This window comes from Nothobranchius furzeri, chromosome 3 (genome assembly GCF_043380555.1).
Source record: "Nothobranchius furzeri strain GRZ-AD chromosome 3, NfurGRZ-RIMD1, whole genome shotgun sequence".
NCBI lineage: Eukaryota > Metazoa > Chordata > Actinopteri > Cyprinodontiformes > Nothobranchiidae > Nothobranchius > Nothobranchius furzeri.
In genome coordinates this window covers 88,153,233-88,175,503 of record NC_091743.1, presented here as the reverse complement: position 1 = coordinate 88,175,503, position 22,271 = coordinate 88,153,233, and the positions used below count along the sequence as shown (strand labels likewise).

At 45.9% G+C, this 22,271-nt stretch overlaps 1 protein-coding gene across 3 annotated transcripts in view; it reads right to left on the bottom strand.

Annotated features, from left to right (window-relative positions):
* Positions 1 to 576: 576 nt before the first annotated feature.
* lrch4 (leucine-rich repeats and calponin homology (CH) domain containing 4) overlaps positions 577 to 22,271 on the bottom strand; it is a 49,432-nt gene continuing 27,737 nt past the window's right edge. The window contains exons 7-18 of one of the 3 annotated variants that reach the window (XM_015958198.3): positions 18,260 to 18,356; positions 18,064 to 18,155; positions 17,268 to 17,317; positions 11,148 to 11,300; positions 10,821 to 10,892; positions 10,588 to 10,642; positions 10,425 to 10,485; positions 10,005 to 10,100; positions 8,115 to 8,212; positions 7,884 to 8,021; positions 6,372 to 6,449; positions 577 to 863 (exon numbers count right to left, since the gene is read on the bottom strand). In XM_015958198.3, the coding sequence (XP_015813684.1) occupies positions 723 to 863; positions 6,372 to 6,449; positions 7,884 to 8,021; positions 8,115 to 8,212; positions 10,005 to 10,100; positions 10,425 to 10,485; positions 10,588 to 10,642; positions 10,821 to 10,892; positions 11,148 to 11,300; positions 17,268 to 17,317; positions 18,064 to 18,155; positions 18,260 to 18,356 (1,131 nt within the window). In that variant the 3' untranslated portion in view covers positions 577 to 722. Of the gene's footprint in view, positions 864 to 3,062; positions 3,248 to 5,574; positions 6,098 to 6,371; positions 6,450 to 7,883; positions 8,022 to 8,114; positions 8,213 to 10,004; positions 10,101 to 10,424; positions 10,486 to 10,587; positions 10,643 to 10,820; positions 10,893 to 11,147; positions 11,301 to 17,267; positions 17,318 to 18,063; positions 18,156 to 18,259; positions 18,357 to 22,271 lie in introns of those variants that run through there. The other 2 variants (XM_070549746.1, XM_015958196.3) reach the window with 2 other exon arrangements.

Here is a 22,271-nt window from a genome sequence, read left to right as displayed (position 1 = left end):
ATGGATGAAACGACATGTTGGAGCGCTTAAAATATTTTAATGATTATTCTGTCAAAATTACAGGTGTCACATGGTGTAAAAACGAAAGGAAGTAAAAAAAAAGATGTTTTCCGTGTGACAATGCTGTCATTTGAATCAACATTGGTAAAGGTCGGTAAAACTAGCCGTGCATTTTCTCATTCTTTATTAATGATGTTTGAAATGACTTCATGATGTTCTGAGTTTTTAGATCCGACTGTGGATGCTTGAAGCACACTCTAGACCAGGGGTGGGGAACCCTGGTCCATCAAGGGCCACTATCCAGCATATTTCAGTTTCAACCTGCTTCAACACACCTGAATTCATCCAGCAGGTGATTAACAGGCTTCTGCAGAGCCTGATGAGCTGAATCAGAAGTGTTGGAGCAGAGACATGCAGGATACCGGCCCCCGAGGACCAGGGTTACCCACGCCTGCTCTAGACCAGGGCTATTCAATCCTGGTCCTGGAGGGCCGGTATCCAGCTCGATTTGCTTTTAGATTCAGTGGTTGAATCATCAGTTCAGCAGCTCATCGGGCTCTGCAGAAGCCTGTTAATCACTTGCTGATTGAAATCAGGTGTGTTGAAGCAGAGAGACCACTAAAACGTGCTGGATACCGGTCCCCCAGGCCCAGAAACGAATAGCCCTGGTCTGGACAAACGCTATCAACACATCCTCTCTGAGAAAGCCCTTTTTCTGCTAGCTAACAGCCAGCGGTGGACAATTTCTCCTGTTTAGACCCCTGCTTGGACCCATCTGTCAGTTCAGCAAGGACCTGGACTGTTTGGGCTAGCGTGCTCAGACCCTCCTCCTCCATGATGAGCTGGGCAGAACACATGGACTCCTACAGGGGAGGAAAAATAAACATAGGTTCAGGGTCTTCTCATGGAATCTTTTCAGTGTAGATGGTTAATGTCCAGGGTGCTTGGGGATGCGATGCTACAGTGTACTACTACTAGCCTGGCAAGCCAGACTAAATAAATGTATTATTTAGTCTGGCCACGCTCCATTGACGGCTCTCGGTCGTGGGGCGGGTTCTACCGTTGTCTTTCAAATGATCTCCGCATTCCACTGGACAATGAATGTGACATACTCTTGTTTCACTCTGTTGCATCATCCCACCCACCAGGCATATAGAGTGCCCTGATTAGCCCACAAAGCGGATAAAGCCCTGTGATTTGTTCACTAAGCAGATAGAGCACAATGATTGGCCCACCATTATGGACCAATCAGAGCTCTTTATGCGTTTGAAATCCCTCTAGAGAGTTGTGATTGGCTAGCCAGAGTCCTGGTAGGAGCTGCGGAGGTTTCAGTGGAGCGTGCCTAGACCATTCTTTGCAAAGCAAGAATTTGGTCTAGTTCACTAGGCTACACTACTACTTCATCATTCTGGATAAAGCCAGACTCAAGAGGACTTTCATACTTCCAACAGCGGCTGCTTTAGCTTGAAGAATTGGACAAAATCAAACATTTCTCCATTGTTAATTAGCCAGGACATGCAGACACAGTGCGTCGTCAGCTGTTTTCCAAGGTTTGAGGGTCACTGACTGGTTAGCGAGGGCGAAAAGCCCTTGTTCGGTCATTTTTTCACATCTTTACCCTACAGCTCTGCTCATTTTGCGTCCATCCAGCTGTGGTGTTACGATTTCTCACACAGATGTTTTTTTCTGGTAAAATGTCTTTAAAAAAATAGTGACATTGATATACAGGTACGCAAAAGAAATGTTGATCAGAATCAGAATCAGAAGTTTTTATTGCCATATGTGTGACAAGTCACAACATTAGGAAATTGCCTGCGGTATTTTGGTGCAGAAGGTAAAATAGAAAAAAATAATAATTAAGAGATAAGCAAATATAAGAACTAATAAAACACTCATAAAATTATTAATGTAAAAAGTGGCAGGAATTAGAGAAGCAGCTATCTACTCCGTGTAGGTACTAATCTGAGTGTTTGTTGAATGGTTCAAGCACAGCATCGGGTCACGTGACTGGGACCAATCAACTTGAGCGGGCTGCCCTAGGATTTTCTTTCAAAAGTCCAACTGCAGAGGGGAAGAAACTGTTTTTGTGGCGAGAGGTTCTGGTCCGAACGGATCTGAGCTTTCTGTCAGATGGGAGTGAGTCGAAGAGACTGTGTCCAGGGTGAGACGAGTCAGCTATTATCCGACCTGCACGCCTCTATGTCCTAGAGGTGTACAGATCTTGAATGGAGGGGAGTTTTGCAGCCAATGACCTTCTCTGCAGAGAAGGTCATTGGCTGCATAGTGGCTGCATCACCTCATGATGTGATGAGTTGTAGAGAAGATGGAGGACTTGGAAGGACTTAGACCCAAAGAGCAAGTCAGAATGGGTGGAAAGTCAGGTGTGATGTTGGTGAGACCAGTTTTGTTGAATGGTTTAGAGACATTTACTGAGGAGGAGACAGAACTGGGACAACTGTTCCTGTCAGATGTTTAAGCAGAGTGACAATGAGCCACCAGGCAGCAGGCTGAGACCAAAAGCTCTTTGTAGAGAAGGTGAGTGACTCAATGGCTAGTGATTACCAAATGTAGATACCTATGTAGATGAATTGGATGGTAAACCTGCTCCTTTAAAGCTCAGTGGTGTCCCGTATGAAAACATCACCTGTCAACATTTACCTGCAGCCCTGACCTGACTCCCCTCTGCTCTGGAACAGGCAGCCAGTAGAAAACATGCTCACTCACCTGTTCTCTAATAGAAAATCATTTTCAAGAGGAAATGTGTGCGGAAGAAAGTTAGCGTAGCAGACGTCCGGAAGAAATCATGGACTTGGAAAACTATTTTCACCTAAGTTACCTGAAGCTCTTCAGTCTTTGCCATGATGTGTGTGTGTGTGTGTGTGTTTGAAGCAGGCGAGACACTTGCAGACAGCAGCAGCTCACCCACCAGGTGTGCAGCATAAACTTCCAGGCTGAACTCAGCAACCTGCTTTACCTGCTCAGCTGGTTGAAGATCCCACGGTGTTTAGAACAAAGTGACAAAGAACAGCTCAGAGGATTCACTCCACAGTGAGATCGGGGGGTGGGTGGGGGGGGGGGGGGGTCCTTATCGATCAGCAGGATTCTTGGTTGTCACAATTAAGTTTTACATGAATGTAAAAAAGAACTAGCCCCACTTCCGTGAGATCACCGCCGGACCTGCTGGAGATGGAAGCTCAGGCTCACTGCAGACATCCGTCAGCTGATGAAGCAAAAGCACGACAGCAAGCTGGCACACGAAAAGCAGAGTAAAAGTTTATTTGTAATTAATTCTTTACAGCAAAGAGGAAACAGAGAAATTTATATAAAGATCAAAAATATCCTCAATAACAAATTTATATAAATATAGAATAGTGATTATGTTCTAATATAGCTGTCTGAATCAGTTTCACCAACAAATGTATGCAGACCAGCGAGCGTTCCCACTGGCGGACCTTCAGGTGGAGCCATTTTTACTTCATGAGGGTTATTCGATGACATTTCTAATTCTAGTTGGACCTAGTGCTGCTGGCGTGATATAATCTCTAAACGTGTCCGTTACTAAAACTCAATAAAAACATGTAAAAGTACGTAACCGTGGAGTTCTTTTTGCTCTTTAGTGACTAGTTCATACCTCTCAAGTGTCTGACGCCATCAGGCGTGTTCTTACTAAACATCATGTCCACGCAGCTTCAGGCAGGGTCTTGTTTTCGTGTCAAACAGAACTTTTAGCAGCAATAACAGTGATAGCAGCAGCTGGACTCTAATAAGAACCACGTTCATCGGGAACATCTGTTGTGTGGTTTCATGAAGCATAGACATGGACACATGGTACTTCTCAGTCACGTTCACTGTGACCTGGGGGGGTGGGAGGGGGCTGGAGCCCATCTCCAGCAGTTTACAAACAAACCCTTTAAATAATTAAACTGGATTGTTTGTCTTTCATGCAGATGTTCCTCTGCTAGAGACGCTGAACGTGTACAAATAAAACCTAAAGAATACATATTTGCTGATATTAGCTTCCAGGTTTCATATCAGAACGGCGCAGCTGAGCGAAACTAACGGACCCCAGATCAGCTGAAAGACAAAACCGACTGGTGACACTTCACAGGCTCTAGATGACACACGAATCTAATTGTGTACGTTTAAAATTCACTGCACACAAAAGCATAATCTGAAATAAATAATAGATACGTGTTTACATGTATACAGGCGGAGTCGGCTCGTCTCCCGGAGGAGTTGTACCTTTAGTTAGAAGGCTGGTGCGGCAACGTCGCCCCCTGCTGCTGCCAGGCGGTAAAACACATGGCCCAGCTTTCGCTTGCATTCATTCGCGGATAGTTAACGAACACCGGAACCGAGAATCACATTCACGCTTCAGTCAGGGAAAAACAACCGCTTCGGTTTCACAGGATGAGAAAACATCAGTCAGGGCTCCTCTGGTGCCGCAAACCCTCGCCGTGGTGGACTTTAAACATGGTGGGATGAAACACAGCAGAGTGCATTTTATAACGAATCCAAACAGCTTCGGCGTTCAACAGATGCCGAACCTCACCGGTAGAACACGAGCAGATCAAACGTCTCCCGAGAGTCTCGGAGCATCTTTTGAGTCTGAACGTTTCATTTAAAGCCTGCGCGATCTCGGTGGATGGTCTGGTGACACACCCAAGGTTGAGGACCTACTAGAACACGGTGTGGTTCTGTTTCCTGCTGCCGGGACTCATGGGAACACCATCGCTGTTAAACCTTTTCATCTTCTACCACTACAACAATCTACTGACGGCTTTGAACATTTTCATACGTTCATTAGAAAGTGTCGCTTAAACGACATGAAAGTGTTACAGATTTGTCCCAGTAACCGGTCTGAGGACCAGCGGCTGGTTTCTGACACTTGCAGCGTTTCCAGGTCAGATTCGAGTCTGGGTAGGGGGCGTTATGACGTCGGTGTGACGTTACCGGCATAAGCTGAGCGTTACGCCAACAGGACGTCCAAATAAGGTCGGCTGACTCGTTAGAACGGCTCAGATGTTGCTGTCCAACCAACAGCTGTAGTTCATCAAGTACAAAGGGCGTTTTCACCAAACACCATCAACATCCAATAACCTGAAGACTGTGTGTGTGTGTGTGTGTGTGTGTGTGTGAGAGAGAGAGAGAGATGGTGTAGTTCTGGTGATACTTGAACCAAAAACAAGTCTAACTTGGTGACCTGAACTAAAAAATCAGAGGTGGGACTAGACGCTAGTGACTTTATCCACAATAATAATAATTGGCTGCAGAAACGCTCTGGTGGAAATGATCTGCTGCCGCTCCGACCTCGCCTGATCGTAGGTGAAGGACGATGTCATCCACCCGACAGGAGTCCCGGTCTAACTTGGTGCTTTATGACAAACACTGTAAACAACCTACCTTGTTTCCAATGAAAATATAAATAAAGTGCAGCAGGAAAGTGTAAAAATATCTGAATTAGCATTTTTTTAAACTTGTAAGCTGAGTTCACAAAAGCATGAATTTTAGCTGCTCTAAAAAAAAAAAGATGTGTGAATAAAGGTCCATCTGTGAGGACGTGTCTGTCCCGCCCATCTAATGTGTGTGTGTGTGTCTGAAACTACTTCAGCTTTTACAAACATGGCGTCCTTCAGAGTCGAGGCTCAGCAAGGTTTAAGGCCGCCTTCCCACGTTCGCACGAGGGTCATCTGTGGTGTGTTCTCGTGCTTAGTTTTACCCAACATCCAGGGAGAGTGCAGGATATCATGAGACCAGTGTTTAAACACACAAGCACACACACACACACACAGTTTAAATGACAGCTGCGTGTCACTTTGTGTGTGTTTAGTTGCTTTTTGCTGTCGAGGACTGTGCAGCTGCTCTAAGTGACCAGGTAGCAGTAGATGACGTGGAGAAGCATCATGGTGACACAGTAAAAGAGCAGGAAGTCTTTGGACAGCAGCGAGGTGGGAGAGGAGGGTGGCGGTAAGGATGCAGACGACGAACGGGGACGGGGGTGGTGCTCTGCCACCTCCATGGCCAACAGGGCCTTCACACAGCGTAGCACAGCGGGCAGCTTACAAAGAAGCACATCAGAGCACACACACACCTTGGTCTGGACACCAAACGCACACACACAGAAGAAAAACACAAATAATGTTAAAAGTGGGACAACATGGGACAAAAACACAAGTAGCAGTAAAGCAGTTAGGCCTGGACTGACGTGCACGTTTCAGGAAAACTTTCCTCAAATCCAAAACACGCCGGTACCATCAGTCCAACCCTGACAGCCAGGTTGTGTTGCTGTAAGTGTGTGAAACTCTCCTTATGCCTGATGCTTCATCTTTGTGTCTATCACAGTAAACACACGACTGACGGCGTGTCCGTACCTCAGGAACTCCCAGCCTTCGACAAGCAGAGAGGAAGTTTTCAACGTTGAGTCGAGACTTTGCTGCACTCAGCTTTGGCTGAAAGAGAGCGCGCACGCACACACACACACACGCACGCACGCACGCACGCACGCACGCACGCACGCACGCACGCACACACACACACACACACACACACACACACACACACACACACACACACACACACTTGTTTTTAGCATTTGGGGGGGACTCACGACTAAAACAAACCCATCCATTGGGGTCTCCTTGTTTTACAGTATCATTTCACTGTTGTTATTCATTTGATAAAATCAATTGGTTGATATTGATTGATTAACATTTCAGAAGGAGCTGAAGGATGATATTAGTTAATAAATGTATAGCCAATTAAGATTTGTGTCTCAGATTGGATTTTGTGTGTTGGCTGAAAATCTCTGCTCCTAAACGGATTTTACGAACTTCAGACAGACTAACCAGAGGTTTTGGATTCATTTTTCTCCATTAAAGGGGATGGTGCCCCGTAGATATCTAAGGATATCTTAATTAATTAATAAATCGGTAAATATTTCCATATTTACAGAATTTATTGAAGAATCCAAAAAGTAAGTAAAGCTTACAAATTATCCGTTCACCTAATAACTCCAACACTACATTCTAATGAGAAACTTATTGCTCTCAGCAGGAATCTTGCTCATTTAAAAGCTTTTCTTTCTATTCTCCCAAAGGCTGACCTCTGAACTTGTTAAAACGTGTTGGGTTAATGTTTGGTATGGTCGCTATGGCAACTCAACTGTCTCCTTTCGCAGCCTGGGCGGGACTGTGGGAAGGCCGCTGAAACGTTCCAGGGTCACTGCAACCCTCCAACCCTCAATGCTCCTCCCCCTATCCACACTGAGGTGACATGCGCTGCTGGTAGTGGCTGCAGGAACTGAAGTGTGGATAGTCCCAACCCACCACCCCACCTAGTGGACACTTATGTTGTGTTGTCTGAAGTCTGTTGCATATCAGTCTGAGGTGTTTTTTTGCAGAGCAAAGCTGCCCTCCTGGTGGGAGGGTAACTCTGAAGTGCCGTTTTTTCCCTCCACCTGAACCAATCCTCATGTAACCCTCTGATCTCTATTAAGGTAGCGCGACTCGGGTTGCGAATGACCACAGTCACCAATTCTTGTCATGTGTCTTGCCCATGCATGTCTGATCTCTGAATTGCGTGTACGGAAACTCTAATTTCCCTCTGGGATTAATAAAGTATCTTTGATTTGATTGATTGATTGATTTGGTAGTACATCCTTCTGGTGGATTCTGGTCCAACTATATTTACTTATATGTACTTCCTTCTTTGGCTTCCATCGTAACGGACTTAAAAAGGACTACAGGAACGTAATCACGTCATCAATTATGTAATAAATGCATACAAGCTTACAAAGCTTTCAGAAGGGACCTCTGATTCAGCTCACGAGGCTCGTAATGATTTGGATGACTGAGAATCTATACCGTGTCGCTCCCAGCACTCACCACTGCAGGTGAAGGAACGTGGATGATGGAGACGGAGCGTGGTCGAATGTGATTGACCAGCTGGCAGAGGACGGTACCGTTGGACAGAGCGTCTCCAAGATCCTCTGGTAGAGTCATCTTCAACGTTGACTCCAGAGTCTGAGGAGTGATGTTTTGCATGATGATTTATCACAACACAAGATTATCCAGGTCTTTGCACATTTGCACAGAAACACAGACGTGACTGTTCACCTTGCGTAGCTGTAAAATGTCTGATCTCTCTTCTTTTGGAGAACGTAAAGTGGTGCTAGACTCACTCCTTCCAGATTCTCCCAGAGTGAAGATGCTTCCTGATGAACATAAACAAGGCGCTGGTGAAGGTTCTCAGTTAGGGTCATCTACTGGACTTTGTTGGTTTCACTTTGCATCTCAGGAGCTTTGTTAATTCTGGATGGAAAATGCTGGGACACCATCTTAAATCAGTCACTAGCTGAACTTGTGCCTCCCAGAGGAGTCGATCTCCTTAGGCCCTATTGTGCTGGACTGTGCAGTGTTTGGGTCAGATGTAGGAAGGTGTGAAGCACACTGAAACTAGGTTCAGAGATGCAGTGGAGGGATTTGAAAGGTGAGACCAGAGGCCTCCTCCTCTGTTTTTATGTAGGTTTTTCTGTTTGACCTAGATGGCTTCCCTTACTCCTCTGGTTTAGGGAAAGTCCCAGAGGTAGGGAAGAGCATCCAAATGCAAGTTCAGTTAAGACACAACAGCTCGCTTCAGTATTTAAGATAAACTTGCAGATTCCAACTAGAACTGAAAAATGCCACAATCCCATCAGTACCTACTCAGCGAGACCAGAGCTGATTTGGTTCGGTCGGACGTGATTTCCATCTGTAACAGGTACCAGGTTGCCACAAACATTTTAGTACCTGCACTGATGAAGTTCCAAGAGTACCAAACCACGTCGAAAACCCAACGTCAGCAATGATCAGTGACTGATTGATAGGGGATGGAGTCACCTGAGTTTTCTGCCTGCTGCCTCACTGGCGTTTCCGGGTTCATAGTCTAACAAAAAGCCAATGACTGAACAGAATTTTCAACATCACAACCATGTCCACCTCCAAATCTGAGACCATGGTTTTCAACCAGAAAAGGGTGGCCTGCCAACTCCGGGTCGGGAGAGAGGTCCTACCTCAAGTGGAGGAGTTTAAGTATCTCGGGGTCTTGTTTACGAGTGAGGGTAGGAGGGATCGGGAGATCGACAGGCGGATTGGTTCGGCGTCTGCAGTGATGCGGACGCTGAGCCGATCTGTCGTGGGGAAGAGGGAGCTGAGCCAGAAAGCCAGGCTCTCGATCTACCGGTCGATCTACGTCCCAATCCTCACCTATGGTCATGAGCTTTGGGTAATGACCGAAAGAATGAGGTCGCGGATACAAGCGGCCCAAATGAGTCTCCTCCGTAGGGTGGCCGGGCTCAGCCTTAGAGATCGGGTGAGGAGCTCGGACATTCGGGAGGGACTCGGAGTAGAACCGCTGCTCCTCCGGATCGAAAGGAGTCAGTTGAGGTGGTTTGGGCATCTGGTCAGGATGCCTCCTGGACGCCTCCCTGGGGAGGTGTTTCGGGCATGTCCTGCTGGCAGGAGGCCCCCGGGTCGACCCAGGACACGTTGGAGAGGTTACATCTCCAATCTGGTCCGGGAACGCCTTGGGGTCCTGCCGGAGGAGCTGGTGGAGGTGGCAGGGGAGAGGACGGTCTGGAGCTCCCTAGTTGGGATGCTGCCCCCACGGCCCGGACCCGGATAAGCGGAGGAAGACGACAACGACAACCATGTCCACCATTGTTGTTTTTGTGTGACATACAGATCACCTTGTATGACTTTTGTGCTGGGTACAGATCACCGCGTGCTCGTGGGGGCCACCGCCAGTCTCCCGCTAATGATCACACCCTTGTGTCGAGTGGAGTTGAATCAAGTCCAGCTGTAATGAGCAGGTACTAAAAGGAACTGCGGCAAAAGCTCGTTTGATCACAAGTGAAATGATAACGTATCGAAGAATTCTAGTTGCCCTCATTTATACCTCAGAAACACAAACTAGGCTGATCTGAATGAGGCGGCAGCCGCAGGGGAGGTGTGACTGTGTGACCCTACCTGTGGGTTTGCTGCGGGACGAAGAGCGAAACAGGAAGCTGTTGGGTCTTTGAGTCTGACCAGGTGGAGAGGATGTCTTTGGGGAGGACGGCACATCTGACGTAAACATTCAGGTCATGTGTTAGTAGGCAGCAGAGAGGCTAGGCTAATTAGCCCAAACCTTAAAAAGGTTTTATAGAAAAACTGGTTAAATGTGATATTAATGAGATGAAATTTTTATAGGGAATGTTTAATTGTAAAATATTTCAAACTAAAAGCATTTTTATTATTAGTTTTGTAGCGACATGTAAAGGCATGTGAGGTGGTTAACTTTTACCCTGGTTCAGCCCCTCTGCACGGTGTGTACACGTGCAAATGACCTTCTGGTTACTGATCACACATTACTGATTATCATAAACAATAATTACTATTAACCTGTACCTGTTCTGCTGCTAGAGCGGTGCAGGACTGAAGGAGACGCCGTGGTCATCTGGTCAGCACTCTGATCAACCAAAACAGGCCAGAATCACAACAATTAGAAACTTTTCAGTAATGCACCTCTTTATTTGTCCCACTTCTGCTGACCTGGAAGACAGAAACTTACCGCACATCTCAGCCGCAGGCCTGAGAGGGACGTTCCATTTTCAGGTGAAGCACCACTAGGGAGGGACAGACACCACTCTTCACTCATAAAAAACTTACAATTTCAGCATTTCTACAGCTTTATTTTGACAGGACTGTGAAAATGCAAAAGTTAACAGTATAAACAGCAAAAGTGAATTTGATGTGGGTCACTGCTGCTTTTGCTAAAGCCCTAAACGTTCTAGAAGTACTTACCAGGAACTACTTCCAGCCTGTGATGAGGTGGCGCGAGCATTACTTCCTGTTTTGGAGGACGGCTTCAGCAGACTGAAAAATTGTGAATGCCAAGAAAACGTAAGCAGTGAAAGAGACAGGACAGTAGCCTTAGCATTCACACCCGGCGACACGTACTGGTACTGTTCAGAGAACCGTGCCTTTTATCGGTCTCCCAAATAAGCAAGAAGTTCTGTTTTACTCTTAAAAATAAAATTCACAAGCAAGGCAGAAAACCTGTGATGCCTGGTTCAATGGCTCTTCTAGATCATTGGGATAAAAGAGCCATTCAGCCTTCCTTCTGCCTACCTTGCATTCTCCCTCTGCTGTTGCAGGCGCTCTCTCTCCTGCCAGATGAACAGGGTGCCAGGCCTCCTCCGCTCCTCCAGGGTGGGGCTGGATGGTGATGATGCGGGCGAATGGGAGCTCAACTCCATGTGCATACTGGATATGGGCGAAAGACTGAGGAAGAGAGAACTTTATTATATATGATTTATTTATAATAATAATAAAAAACCAGATATAAGCAACCCTGGTGAATAATTAACCCTAAGTACACAACCATAAGGTGTTTGAAAATAATAACACTATTAGTAGTTACAGTCATAATAACTATAACAATAATAACTACCTAAATCCCAAAACAACCAAGCCATAAATGAATAAATAATAAACCAATAAACTAAAAGCGCTACTATAACAATTCCGGCAGAGTATGAGGGTACATTTTCATCATTCTGAAATACATCAGGTGATATAGTCAATACAAATTATTAGGGATGAGCCGGATAAAGCATTTTTGACGAGTACGAGCGTGAAACGAGTAAAACTGGTAAATATCTGTAATCGTGCTGAAGGGAAATCCTCATTGGGTAACTGACTGTCTTCACGCTCTGTGATTGGCCAGTCAAATAAGCGCCCGCCCCTCCCTACACACAAAACTCTGCAGCCGGGAGCTCACAGCTCAGTCCGCGTCCGGTCCATCCACACACGCACGCACGCACGCACACACACACACACGCACACACACACACACACACACACACACACACACACACACACACACACACACACACACACACACACACACAGACAGTAACGGCTCTCTGTGCTTGCTTCACTGTTCACGTTTCTTCAGTACTCCCTATGTTTTCTTCAGTTTGCTTCTTTTTAAAGTTACTTTAAAGTTACTTTAAAGTAACTTTAAAGTTACTTTTGTCATAACGTACGTGGTGCATTTGACGAGACAGAGCTGAAAACGGCTCGTGCTGCGTCAGTCACTGCCTCCGCTCCGGTCGGGTTTTTTTTCCCTCTCTCTCGCTCCTCTTCCTCAGGATCCACTCCCTCTTTCCTGTTCACTCTCTCTATTTCTTTACATTTTTAATCACAATTGTCTATTTTTTGCTCATTTTAAATATATTTTAATCATTTTCTAAATTCTTTTTTCTATTTTACATGTTTTGTTTTTGTGAAGCGCCCCGTGATTTTTATCTTGAGAGGCGCTATAGAAAAGATCTTTCCTTCTCTCTCTCTCTTAATCCATGCACTTAAACATTAATGTTCTGATTTTATTGAAAAACTTGTTCTGTAATAGTTCCTTTACTATTGTGATCAAAAACATTTCATCTCAACTCTGAGGCTGCTCTGTAAATAGTTTTCAAATAAACAATACACACAGCAACTTCTGATCAGACTTAAAATAACATATTGATGTAAACCACACCCACTTCCGGTTAAACCACACCCACTTCCGAGTTAGGCCACGCCCACTCCCGAGTACAGATACAGATCATTTATATGGTTGAACAGATACAGATAGTGGGTAAGATTAGCTGGACCTAAGTTACATCTTGCACAGTTAGATTTAGCGCTGGAGAAAACCCGAGCCATACTACTCCTAGACCAGTGTACTCTATGATGTACCACTTTGCACTGGATAATACAAGGTCTGGCGCAGATGGATGAAAAATGACTACGCTTCAAAATAGACTGCCAATGATCACTGCTAATTTCTACACCAAGCTCTTTGGACCAAGCCACACAAGAACGATCGGATGTTACAGAGCATATAGAGAGAAAAAAGTTGTACATTTTGGATATAACCCATTTCTGATGAGGCTTAATTTCCATTAAAATATCAATCATAGTGTTTTCTGGGGCATTAGGAAAGTTTGGAAAGTGTCTGCTAATAAAGTCTCTAGCTTGTAAATATAAAAAAAAAGTGAGCGTTAGACAAATTAACATTTTCCGATATCTGAGTAAATGAAACTAAAGTTCCACCCTCAAAAAAGTCCCTCACAGAAACAAGTCCCCGACTCTTCCATGATGCAAAAGTTTTATCTGTGAGTGATGGGGGAAATAAAGGGTTTAAATAAAATGGCGAATGGAGGGGTATATATTCAAACCCAATGTGCTGCTTCCCTTGGGACCACATTTTTAACAGTTTTTAATGACAACATTTTTTGAATATGACTTGGTCACCCTCATGGTTATCCTCATGATCACCCTCATGGTCACCCTCATGGTTGCCTTCACGGTCATTCTCACAGTCACCTTCATGGGTACCCACATGGTTGCCCTCACGGTTGCCCTCATGGCCACCCTCATGGGTACCCACATGGTTGCCCTCACGGTTGCCCTCATGGTCACCCTCATGGTTGCCTTCACGGTCATTCTCACAGTCACCTTCATGGGTACCCACATGGTTGCCCTCATGATTTCCTTCACGGTCACTCTTACGGTCACCCTCATGGGTACTCTCATGGTTAAACTCATGGGTACCCTCATTAGAGCCCTGCACTGAAGCCCGAGGCCTTTGGGTCGGCCCGGCCCTCGGGCCGGACTTCAGGCCAACGACTGTGCAATTACCTCGGACACGGGCCGGGCCGGGCGCCTTTATTTTTAATCAAATTCATTAAAAAAATTGAAACACTTAAACGCAGCAGTAGAGCCCTGCGCGGGACTGTTTTCTTCATCCTGCTCCTGCCCGCTCCCGCTGAATTTCTGACCATTACCGCCTGCAACCGCAACGTGTGTGTTACACTCCCACCCCACCTGCAGCGTGCATGTCTACTCCCGCCCGCAACCGCAAAACTCGGAGAAATTATTACCTCACAATAAAAGAGATGTATTGAGTTTGCGTCCTCAACATGTCATTTTATAGGTTATCCGCTTTCACCGCAGCGCTACGCTCCGTTTCAATCAGGCTGTACAGCAGGATTTCCCCTCGTAGCGATATTTTCTCTAACTCTGATTGCTTCATGCTATAGATCGTTGGAAAGCTGCTTTTATGTACTTTTAGGAACCGTTGGAATTATTTCAATCTGATCAGCCAGTCAAAAGTTATAAACGGAGCATTTTGGATGACAAACTCAGCACGTCTCTGAATCTGTGTTGTGATTCGTTGCGCTCAAGACAGGGGATCCCGGTGGCTACCGTAATGTATTGTATATGCACGCAAAGCCCCATTTTTAATCTTTTCAGCACTTTTGGAATTTTAATGATATCTTGAACTAGAGCAGGGATTGGCAACCCGCGGCTCTTCCATCCATCTGATGCGGCTATCTGAGCTTGTAAAATAATGAATGGATATTTAAATAAAATGCTTTATATTTTACTGAATTAATTTTATATCTGTAAGTCAATTCTATGTGAAGATTGTCTGCGTAAACCTGAACAGGTCCAACCCAGTCTTACTGTGACCGGGTTGATGGGTCATGCTTGTGTGTAATCATATCGGCGCTTTCTGAGCTGACGAGGATGTGAGATTCTGGGATTCTCCTCAGACGGCTCCTGGATGTGTCGCACATTGGAGACAGGAACAAGCGCTATTCAGCCAAAGTTTCATAATCAGGGAACATTTTCTAAGTGACAAGTCTCTCTGAGTGACCGGGTTTCTTGTATGAACACAATCTTAGCATTTAATTGCTTTAGATGATTAAAATTACTTTCTTCCGCTTTACTGGAGAGTTTAACCCCTTCACATTCCAGCTAGTAAATCTCAACACACCTCCTTGTGTCAATGAGAGAAACTTTTAAATCACCGTAATGATCAACAAATGTGTGTGTGTGTGTGTGTGTGTGTGTGTGTTGCGCTCAGTCCCATATTGTAGGTATTTTCCCTTAAATTGTAGTGGTTTGATAGAAAGTCAGGAAATGTCTAAGTGACAAGGAGGGGCCTCAGCTGCCACGACTAAAGGACACTCAACAACCAGCTCGTCGGGTCGATGCTGTGTACAGACCTTCATCTCTTTGATTGTTTAGAGGAGATGAAAAAACATTTTATTGTAAAGTCAGTCCCATAACTTCCTCACAAATTGCACAGCCCTAGTTCCTTTACACAGAAGCGCTCGGAGCTGCCAATATTTTATTTTTAGACGTCCCAGAGGAAGCGTTAGGGGCCAAAGTCCAGAGCATCTGTTAGATGGAGCTGCACTCTGTTCAACGCTTCTTCAGCCTGGTGACCAATCACAAAGAGGCTGGGAACTAAACAGCCATGAATATGTGACCTAATTCAGCTAATAAAGGTGGAACATTTGGAACAATAGAGTCCATTGCATGTTCATACGGCTGGAATGGGCCTGAAGGGACACTGGATCTCAACACCGAAGGTTGAAACGTCAACAGAAAGCAGCCTGTTCGGTTTCTGCCTGGGTCTCCTGAAAGACCATCTGAATATTCAACTCACACGTTTTCATAGAGGCTTCACCTGCCAGGATATAATTCCTCTGCCAGTAATCCCATTACTGAGACATCTTTCTAATAATAACCTTTATAACTATTGTAGCATTCAGGATTAAAATAGGATCTTCAGATTATTTATTTATGGAATAATCCTGGACAGGTATAGAAGTTATCAAAAAGACGTCACACTCCCTAATTTTCTCTGGTCCCCTGCCTGGTCGGACATGTTTAGACAGATGCTGTCCCTCAAGCACTGGTTGTCTAGTGGTGTCCTCAAAACAAAACAACGGGGTCTACATTGATAATTGACAGAATTTTAGTCTCTCTCTCTCTCTCTCTCCCTCTCCCTCTCCCTCTCTCTCTCTCTCTCTCCCCCTCTCCCTCTCTCTCTCTCTCACTCTGGCCATTTCTATCATTCCTCTAAATCAGGGACTCCCAACGTGTGGTGCACGCACGAGCTGCCGCTAGGGGGTGAGCGAGGTGAAAAGTGTAATGGCTACGGAGCTCACAGACTTCTGTCAAAAGTCACCATTAGCGTAGCCAGAAACTAATTTGTGGGTGGGCCCAGTAAACGTAATTGAAAACAAGTATATTTTGCTTGTGTGTGTGTGTGTGTGTGTGTGTGTGTGTGTGTGTGTGTGTTCTCCGCACATGCCCTTGCTCAGGGGTCGGCAATCCGCGGCTCTGGAGCCGCATGCGGCTCTTCCATCCATCTGATGCGGCTCTCTGTGCTTGTAAAATAATGAATGGATATTTAAATAAAATGCTTTATATTTGACTGCATAAAGTTTACATCTGTATGCTAATTCTAAATGTAAAGATTGTCTGCGTAAACCTGAACAGGTCCAACCCGGTCTACTGTGTGACGTCAGCAGGCAAATCAACATGAAAACGACTCGTGTTGTTATCTAGTCAGCTACCGTCCCTGCTGTCTAACAAACAGCAGTTAATGTTTTGCTCTATCTCAACAAACACATTTAGGACAAGGCAGGGACATACCCCTACACTGGCAAAGTACAAAATACACTTTCGTAATACGTTAATTAACTGCTAAGCGTGTCAATAGTGGGTTAAAGAAATTTTGGAAAACATGCAGTCCTAGTGACAAATCTATGATCCATGGTCAAAATACACTTTCCTGTGCTAGCGTCCCAGTGCTGACAAGCCTGCTGAAGGTTCAGCAAGAGAAAGAGGAGGAGATATTTTCTATTTTCATACTTTTAAAATAAACTGGTGCTCCCCTCACACACAGATGTCGTCAACATGTGAGAGGCAGCGTTTCCCCTCGACTTTTCTCCTGAAAGCTGTCAGCTACTATTTATAACATTTGTCCGTCTCTGCTGCCCCTTTTACTCAGATTTATGTGGATCCTCTCATGAACGTTAGTAAACAAACTCAATCTCAACAATGACCACTGATGACTGATGACACCCTGGACCAAAATCAGTTTGAATCTGTAATTCTAAAAATGTTCATCTCAAAACTGATTTGGAGAACTAAACTTCTCCGTGGCCTAGTGGTGAGTGTCTGCCCTGGGACTGGGAGATCGGGGTTCAAAACCCAGCTGGGTCACACCAAAGATTATAAAATGGGACCCAACGCCTCAGCCGCAGCTCACCACTCCCCACGAGGATGGGTCGGATGTGGAGCTGAATTTCACCCGTGTGTGATGACTAATGGGACTTTAACTTTAAACTGTGTTATATTAAAGTTGTTAATGGACATGAATGAGCAACTTAAACACACCTGTGTGGTGTTTCGTCTTTGCTTTGGGAAGGTGAAGGTGCCTCCTGCTCCTGAAAAACAAGCACTGTATTTTTATTAAGACACTGATAAATAATTATCATTAGTTTTCATGTAAATGAATGGAAGAGCTTTGGTGGTTGGGACAGAAAATAAAACCAATGAACTGGAGGAGAATAAGGCCCTGTCCACACGTAGCCGGGGATCTGCCAAAACGTAGATATTTTTCTACGTTTTGGCCTGTCATCCACACGAAAACGGAGTTTTTTCACACGAAAACGGATCTTTTTAAAACCTCCGGCCAAAGTGAAGATCTGCGTTTTCTCTGTTTTGGGTGTCTGCGTGTGGACAGACAAAACCGGAGTTTTAAGGTCCGCAACGTCACTTTCCGCGACAAAAAAATGCTGACATCACGTGTGCGACCTGTGTTTACACTAGCCGACAGCATGGATGCCCTCAGAGCTGCGCTCGCTTTATCAATTGTCCAAGCGCTTTTTGCTTGTTTGTTTTTGCAAGCGGAATTACTGCTCCTTGTGGAAGACCACAGACGAAGGACGAGGTTAAGAACGGGGGAAGTACTGCCGCCTACAGGTCTGGCATGTCCTTAACAACGTATTTATCCGGGTACGTGTGGACAGAGTTTTTTTTTAAACGAGGTGGTGTGGATGCAAGTTTTTGGAGGGGCGGATATTCGTTTTAAAAAAACCCGGCTACGTGTGGACTAGGCCTAAGCCTCCACTGGAACCACGTGGTTGAAAACAACATATGGAAGAACACATAAGGATGTGGAGGACTGTACCAGAGGAGAAGTGGCTGGATGTATTCTGATCTCCTCTCCTTCCTCGATCACGCTATTCTCAATGAAGTCATCCTGGTCTGCCTCTCCATTTACTGAAAAAGAAAAAACCTTTTAAATTGATTAATTTTTCCACATAGATATGAAAACAACATTAAATGTTTACAACGACAATAATTTAGAGTAAGCCCTCACTCACCATTATTTACTTCCTGAGATCGATCCTTCTCCAGGTTTCTCTGGTCCCTGCTGACTTCAGCCAGTCGGAGAGAACGCTCGGAGAAGTCATCTGTTGACTGAATAAATATACAATTACTCCTTTATTCCTTTGATTCTATTTAGGGCTTGGCAATAAATAAAAAATGTATTGTTATCAAAATTTCTGACTCTAGTCGATAGATTTTCCCATGTTAATTATAACAGAAATGAAGATGTGTGTAGGTCGGCGATGTTCATGTCCCTTTAAGAAGCTGTACCACACCACGTGACAAAGTGACTCAACGTATTACATGCGACAGCCCCCTCTAGTGGACAACGTGATAACCTGTAGTTATCGTCCGTTTATTGTTATCGAGCTGAAATCTATTATATACTATTGATTTTAGGCCATATCGCCCAGCCCTACTTCTACTTAATGGTTTCGTTTCTGGATCAGTGAGTAGTCACCTTATTCATCAGGACATAAAACACAACTTTATTCTGATCCAGTCTCAAACTTTGTTAAATATTCCTTAAAAAATAAAGAAAAGGTAAATGGTAAATGGCCTGTATTTGATATAGCGCCTTCTAGAGTCCTGGAACCCCTCAAGGCGCTTTACAACACAATCAGTCATTCACCCATTCACACACACATTCACACACACATTCACACACTGGGGCGCACTGACAGAGGCAAGGCTGCCGAGCACTGGTGCCACCGGTCCCTCCGACCACCACCAGCAGGCAACATGGGTTAAGTGTCTTGCCCAAGGACACAACGACAACGACAGACTGAGCGGGGCTCGAACCTGCAACCTTACAATTACGGGGCGAGCTCTTAACTCCTGTGCCACCGTCGAACTTGATGTATGACACAAGAATGATATTTGTTCCAAGTGAAGACTGAATATGAATGAAGATAAAAACAACATCTGCTCTTTTAAGAACAAGAGGGTTCGCCAGATAATCAAAACTTGGATTGGGGAGGAGCAATGGGGTCTTTGCCCTGGCCAACGAACACTAAACCAGCTCTACACACATAACAGGGTCCTGGAGGGTGTGTGGGAGGTCGCCCACCCGACCGAGTGTTTTATTGATTTGGAGAAGGTGCTCGACCTGTAGGGGGTGCTCCAGGAGCTGTGCCAGGCCCCTTGGTACAAGCTATTAGGTCCCCAAGCAATCTGTGTCAGAGCTGGGTTTGCATTTCTGGCAGTAATGGACCATTCCCATCTGTACCGGGTCGGCCCGGGCCGGGTAGCGTAGGTTGTTTACATATCTGGGTGGCCTGGTATTTTTCCGGGCCAACCAAGGCTCATTCTCAGCCCTCTTCTCGAGGGGGTCTGCTTCAGGCCGACCAGGGCCAACACACCCACTGCTGACAGCAAATTCACACCTTCCATTAGAGCAAGCCTCTGATTGGTGGGTAGAATCAGCCCACATGGGCTTAAGACAAGGATGTGTGGAATCAACCGGGCCAGGCTGGGGCCGACTGGGGCTACCCGGCCCGGGCCGACCCGGTACAGGTGGGAATGGCCCATAAGTTGGGCTGGTTCCTGGTGAGAGTTAAGCCCCACCCCACTCTGCAAGGTCAGCCCCAGCTTGACTTAGCCTGACCGGGTTTATTACACACATCCTTAGGAATGCAGTTGTGACTGAGCATATGGGCGGTCTCCAAAATTGGCGCAAAGATGTCATGAGAATGTAGGCGAGGCAAAAGACGCACGCAGAAGTCGGCGGCAGCCGCGAGCAGCGCTGCTCCGCTGTATCTGTCCTCCTGTGGGTCAGTTCAAGCCTCACAGTGCTGTGTGTGTGTGCGTGCGCTCACAGCACAAAGAGAGAAAAAGAGACGGCTTCAGTCAGAGGCATGTTTTCTCCTCAGAAACAAGAATGATAATGAATTGTGCATGCATGCAGGAAGCCCCCGCTGGATTCCTCCCCTTAATGGTAGCTTGAATGTGAGCTGGCCAATCAGTCGGCAGTGAGTGTGTTGGACCAGTTCAGCACAAAGCAGACCACCTTGGGAAGAGGGCTAAAAAAAACACAGGTTGCCTGCAAAAGAATCCAGGCTATGCGGGTGTGAACACTCTCTACGCAGTCTAGGCAAGGTAGAGCCGATGCTAGTGCGGAAGTCCTATTGGACTCCGCCAAAGTTGCCCGTTGTCATCTATGCTGTTCATGACAGGAGTTCAAGGCTCCACCAAGGAGCTGGAGGGAACAGTTTCAGAGGCCTAAGAATCAGGTCTCTGCTTTTTGCAGGTGATGTGGTCCTGTTGGCTTCATCAGACCTTGATCTTCGGCTTTGGTTGGAGCGGTTCACAGCCAACAGTGAAGCAGCTGGGATGAGAATCAGCTCCTCTAAATCCAAGACCATGGTCTTGAGTCGGAAAAGGGTAGAATGCCTTCTCCAGGTCAGGGATGAGGTCCTGTCCCAAGTGGGGAGTTAAAAGTATCGTGGGGTTTTGTTCACTAATGGAGAAATGGAGCGAGAAATCGATAGGTGGATTGGTGCTGCATCTGCAGTGATGCGGGCGTTGTACCGGTCTGTCGTGGCGAAGAGAGAGCCGAGTCAAAAGATGAAGCTCTTTATTTACTGATCGATATACGTTCCTACCTATAGTCACAAGCTTTGGGTGGCGACCTAAAGAACAAAATTGTGGATAGAAGTGGCAGAAATTTGATTTGTCCGCAGGGTGTCTGGGCTCTGCCTTAGAGAAATGGAGAAAAGCTCGGTCATCCAGGAGGGGCTCAGAGTAGAGCTACTCCACACTGAAAGGAGCCAGTTGGGGTGGCTCAGACTTCTGGTTAGGATGCCTCGTAGACTGCTCCCAAGTGAAGTTTTCAGGGCACGTCCAGCCAGGAAGAGGCCTAAAGGGAGACTCTATAAGGGCTGTTCCTCAGCTGGCCTGATGCCACAGACTCCCCCCAGAGGCCCATGTGGCTAGGGAGAGGAAAATCTGGGCCTCCGCTAGGCTGCAGAGTAAAAAAACACAGAACAGATGAACCAGACACAAGAAGGACACAGCAGAAAAACAGAAACAGTGAAATCAGCCATAAATGATCACTGCAGACGCAACAACACACGCATCGTAGGGAGAAAAAGCAACAGATACAAAAGATGGATAAGGGAAGTAATCTAAACCAGAGAACACTGAACGACGACCATCACCCGAGACGAGGGGCCTTACTGACTTCCACAAACTCAGGAACCACTCATCAAGAGGATGCCAGCAAGCCAAGGCCGCATTATGATGGCGCCACATTGAGAATGTTGCTGAGGCTGTGAGCAGGTCTGCAAGAAGCTCTGGAGCGCATGAATACTCAGCGCTCTCCATACTTGAGGAGATGCAGAAGCGAGCGTGAGAGAGGTGCACAGACTTGAAAAAAAAGGGTGGCGCAACTCCACATGTGAAATAAAGTTTTTAATTGATCGTCTCAGCGTTGTGTGTGGAGCTCAAAAGCTGAGTTAGTTACTGTACGATGAACGTCTGCCTGATGTTTTTCTGTCAAGACCGTTTTATTCCCCTTCCTTGAGCTGCTCACATGGGCCCCCTAGTGAGCCTAGCCCCTAGGCCTGTGCTCACTGGATAATCCGGCCTTGCAAGAAGTGCACGTGGAAGTTCAAGTCAATTCAATTCAATTCAATTCAATTCAAGTTTATTTATAAAGCGCCAAATCATGACAAGAGTCGTCTCAGGGCACTTCACATAATAAACATTCCAGTCAGGTCAGTTCATTAAGCCAATCAGAAATATTGTTTCCTATATAAGGAACCCAGCAAATTGCATCAAGTCACTGACTAGTGTCAGTGACTATACAGCAATCCTCATACTAAGCAAGCATGCAGCGACAGTGGAGAGGAAAACTCCCTTTTAACAGGAAGAAACCTCCAGAGAATCCTGGCTCAGTATAAGCAGCCATCCTCCACGACTCACTGGGGATCGAGAAGACAGAGTGCGCGCACGCACGCACGCACGCACGCACGCACGCACGCACGCACACACACACACACACAC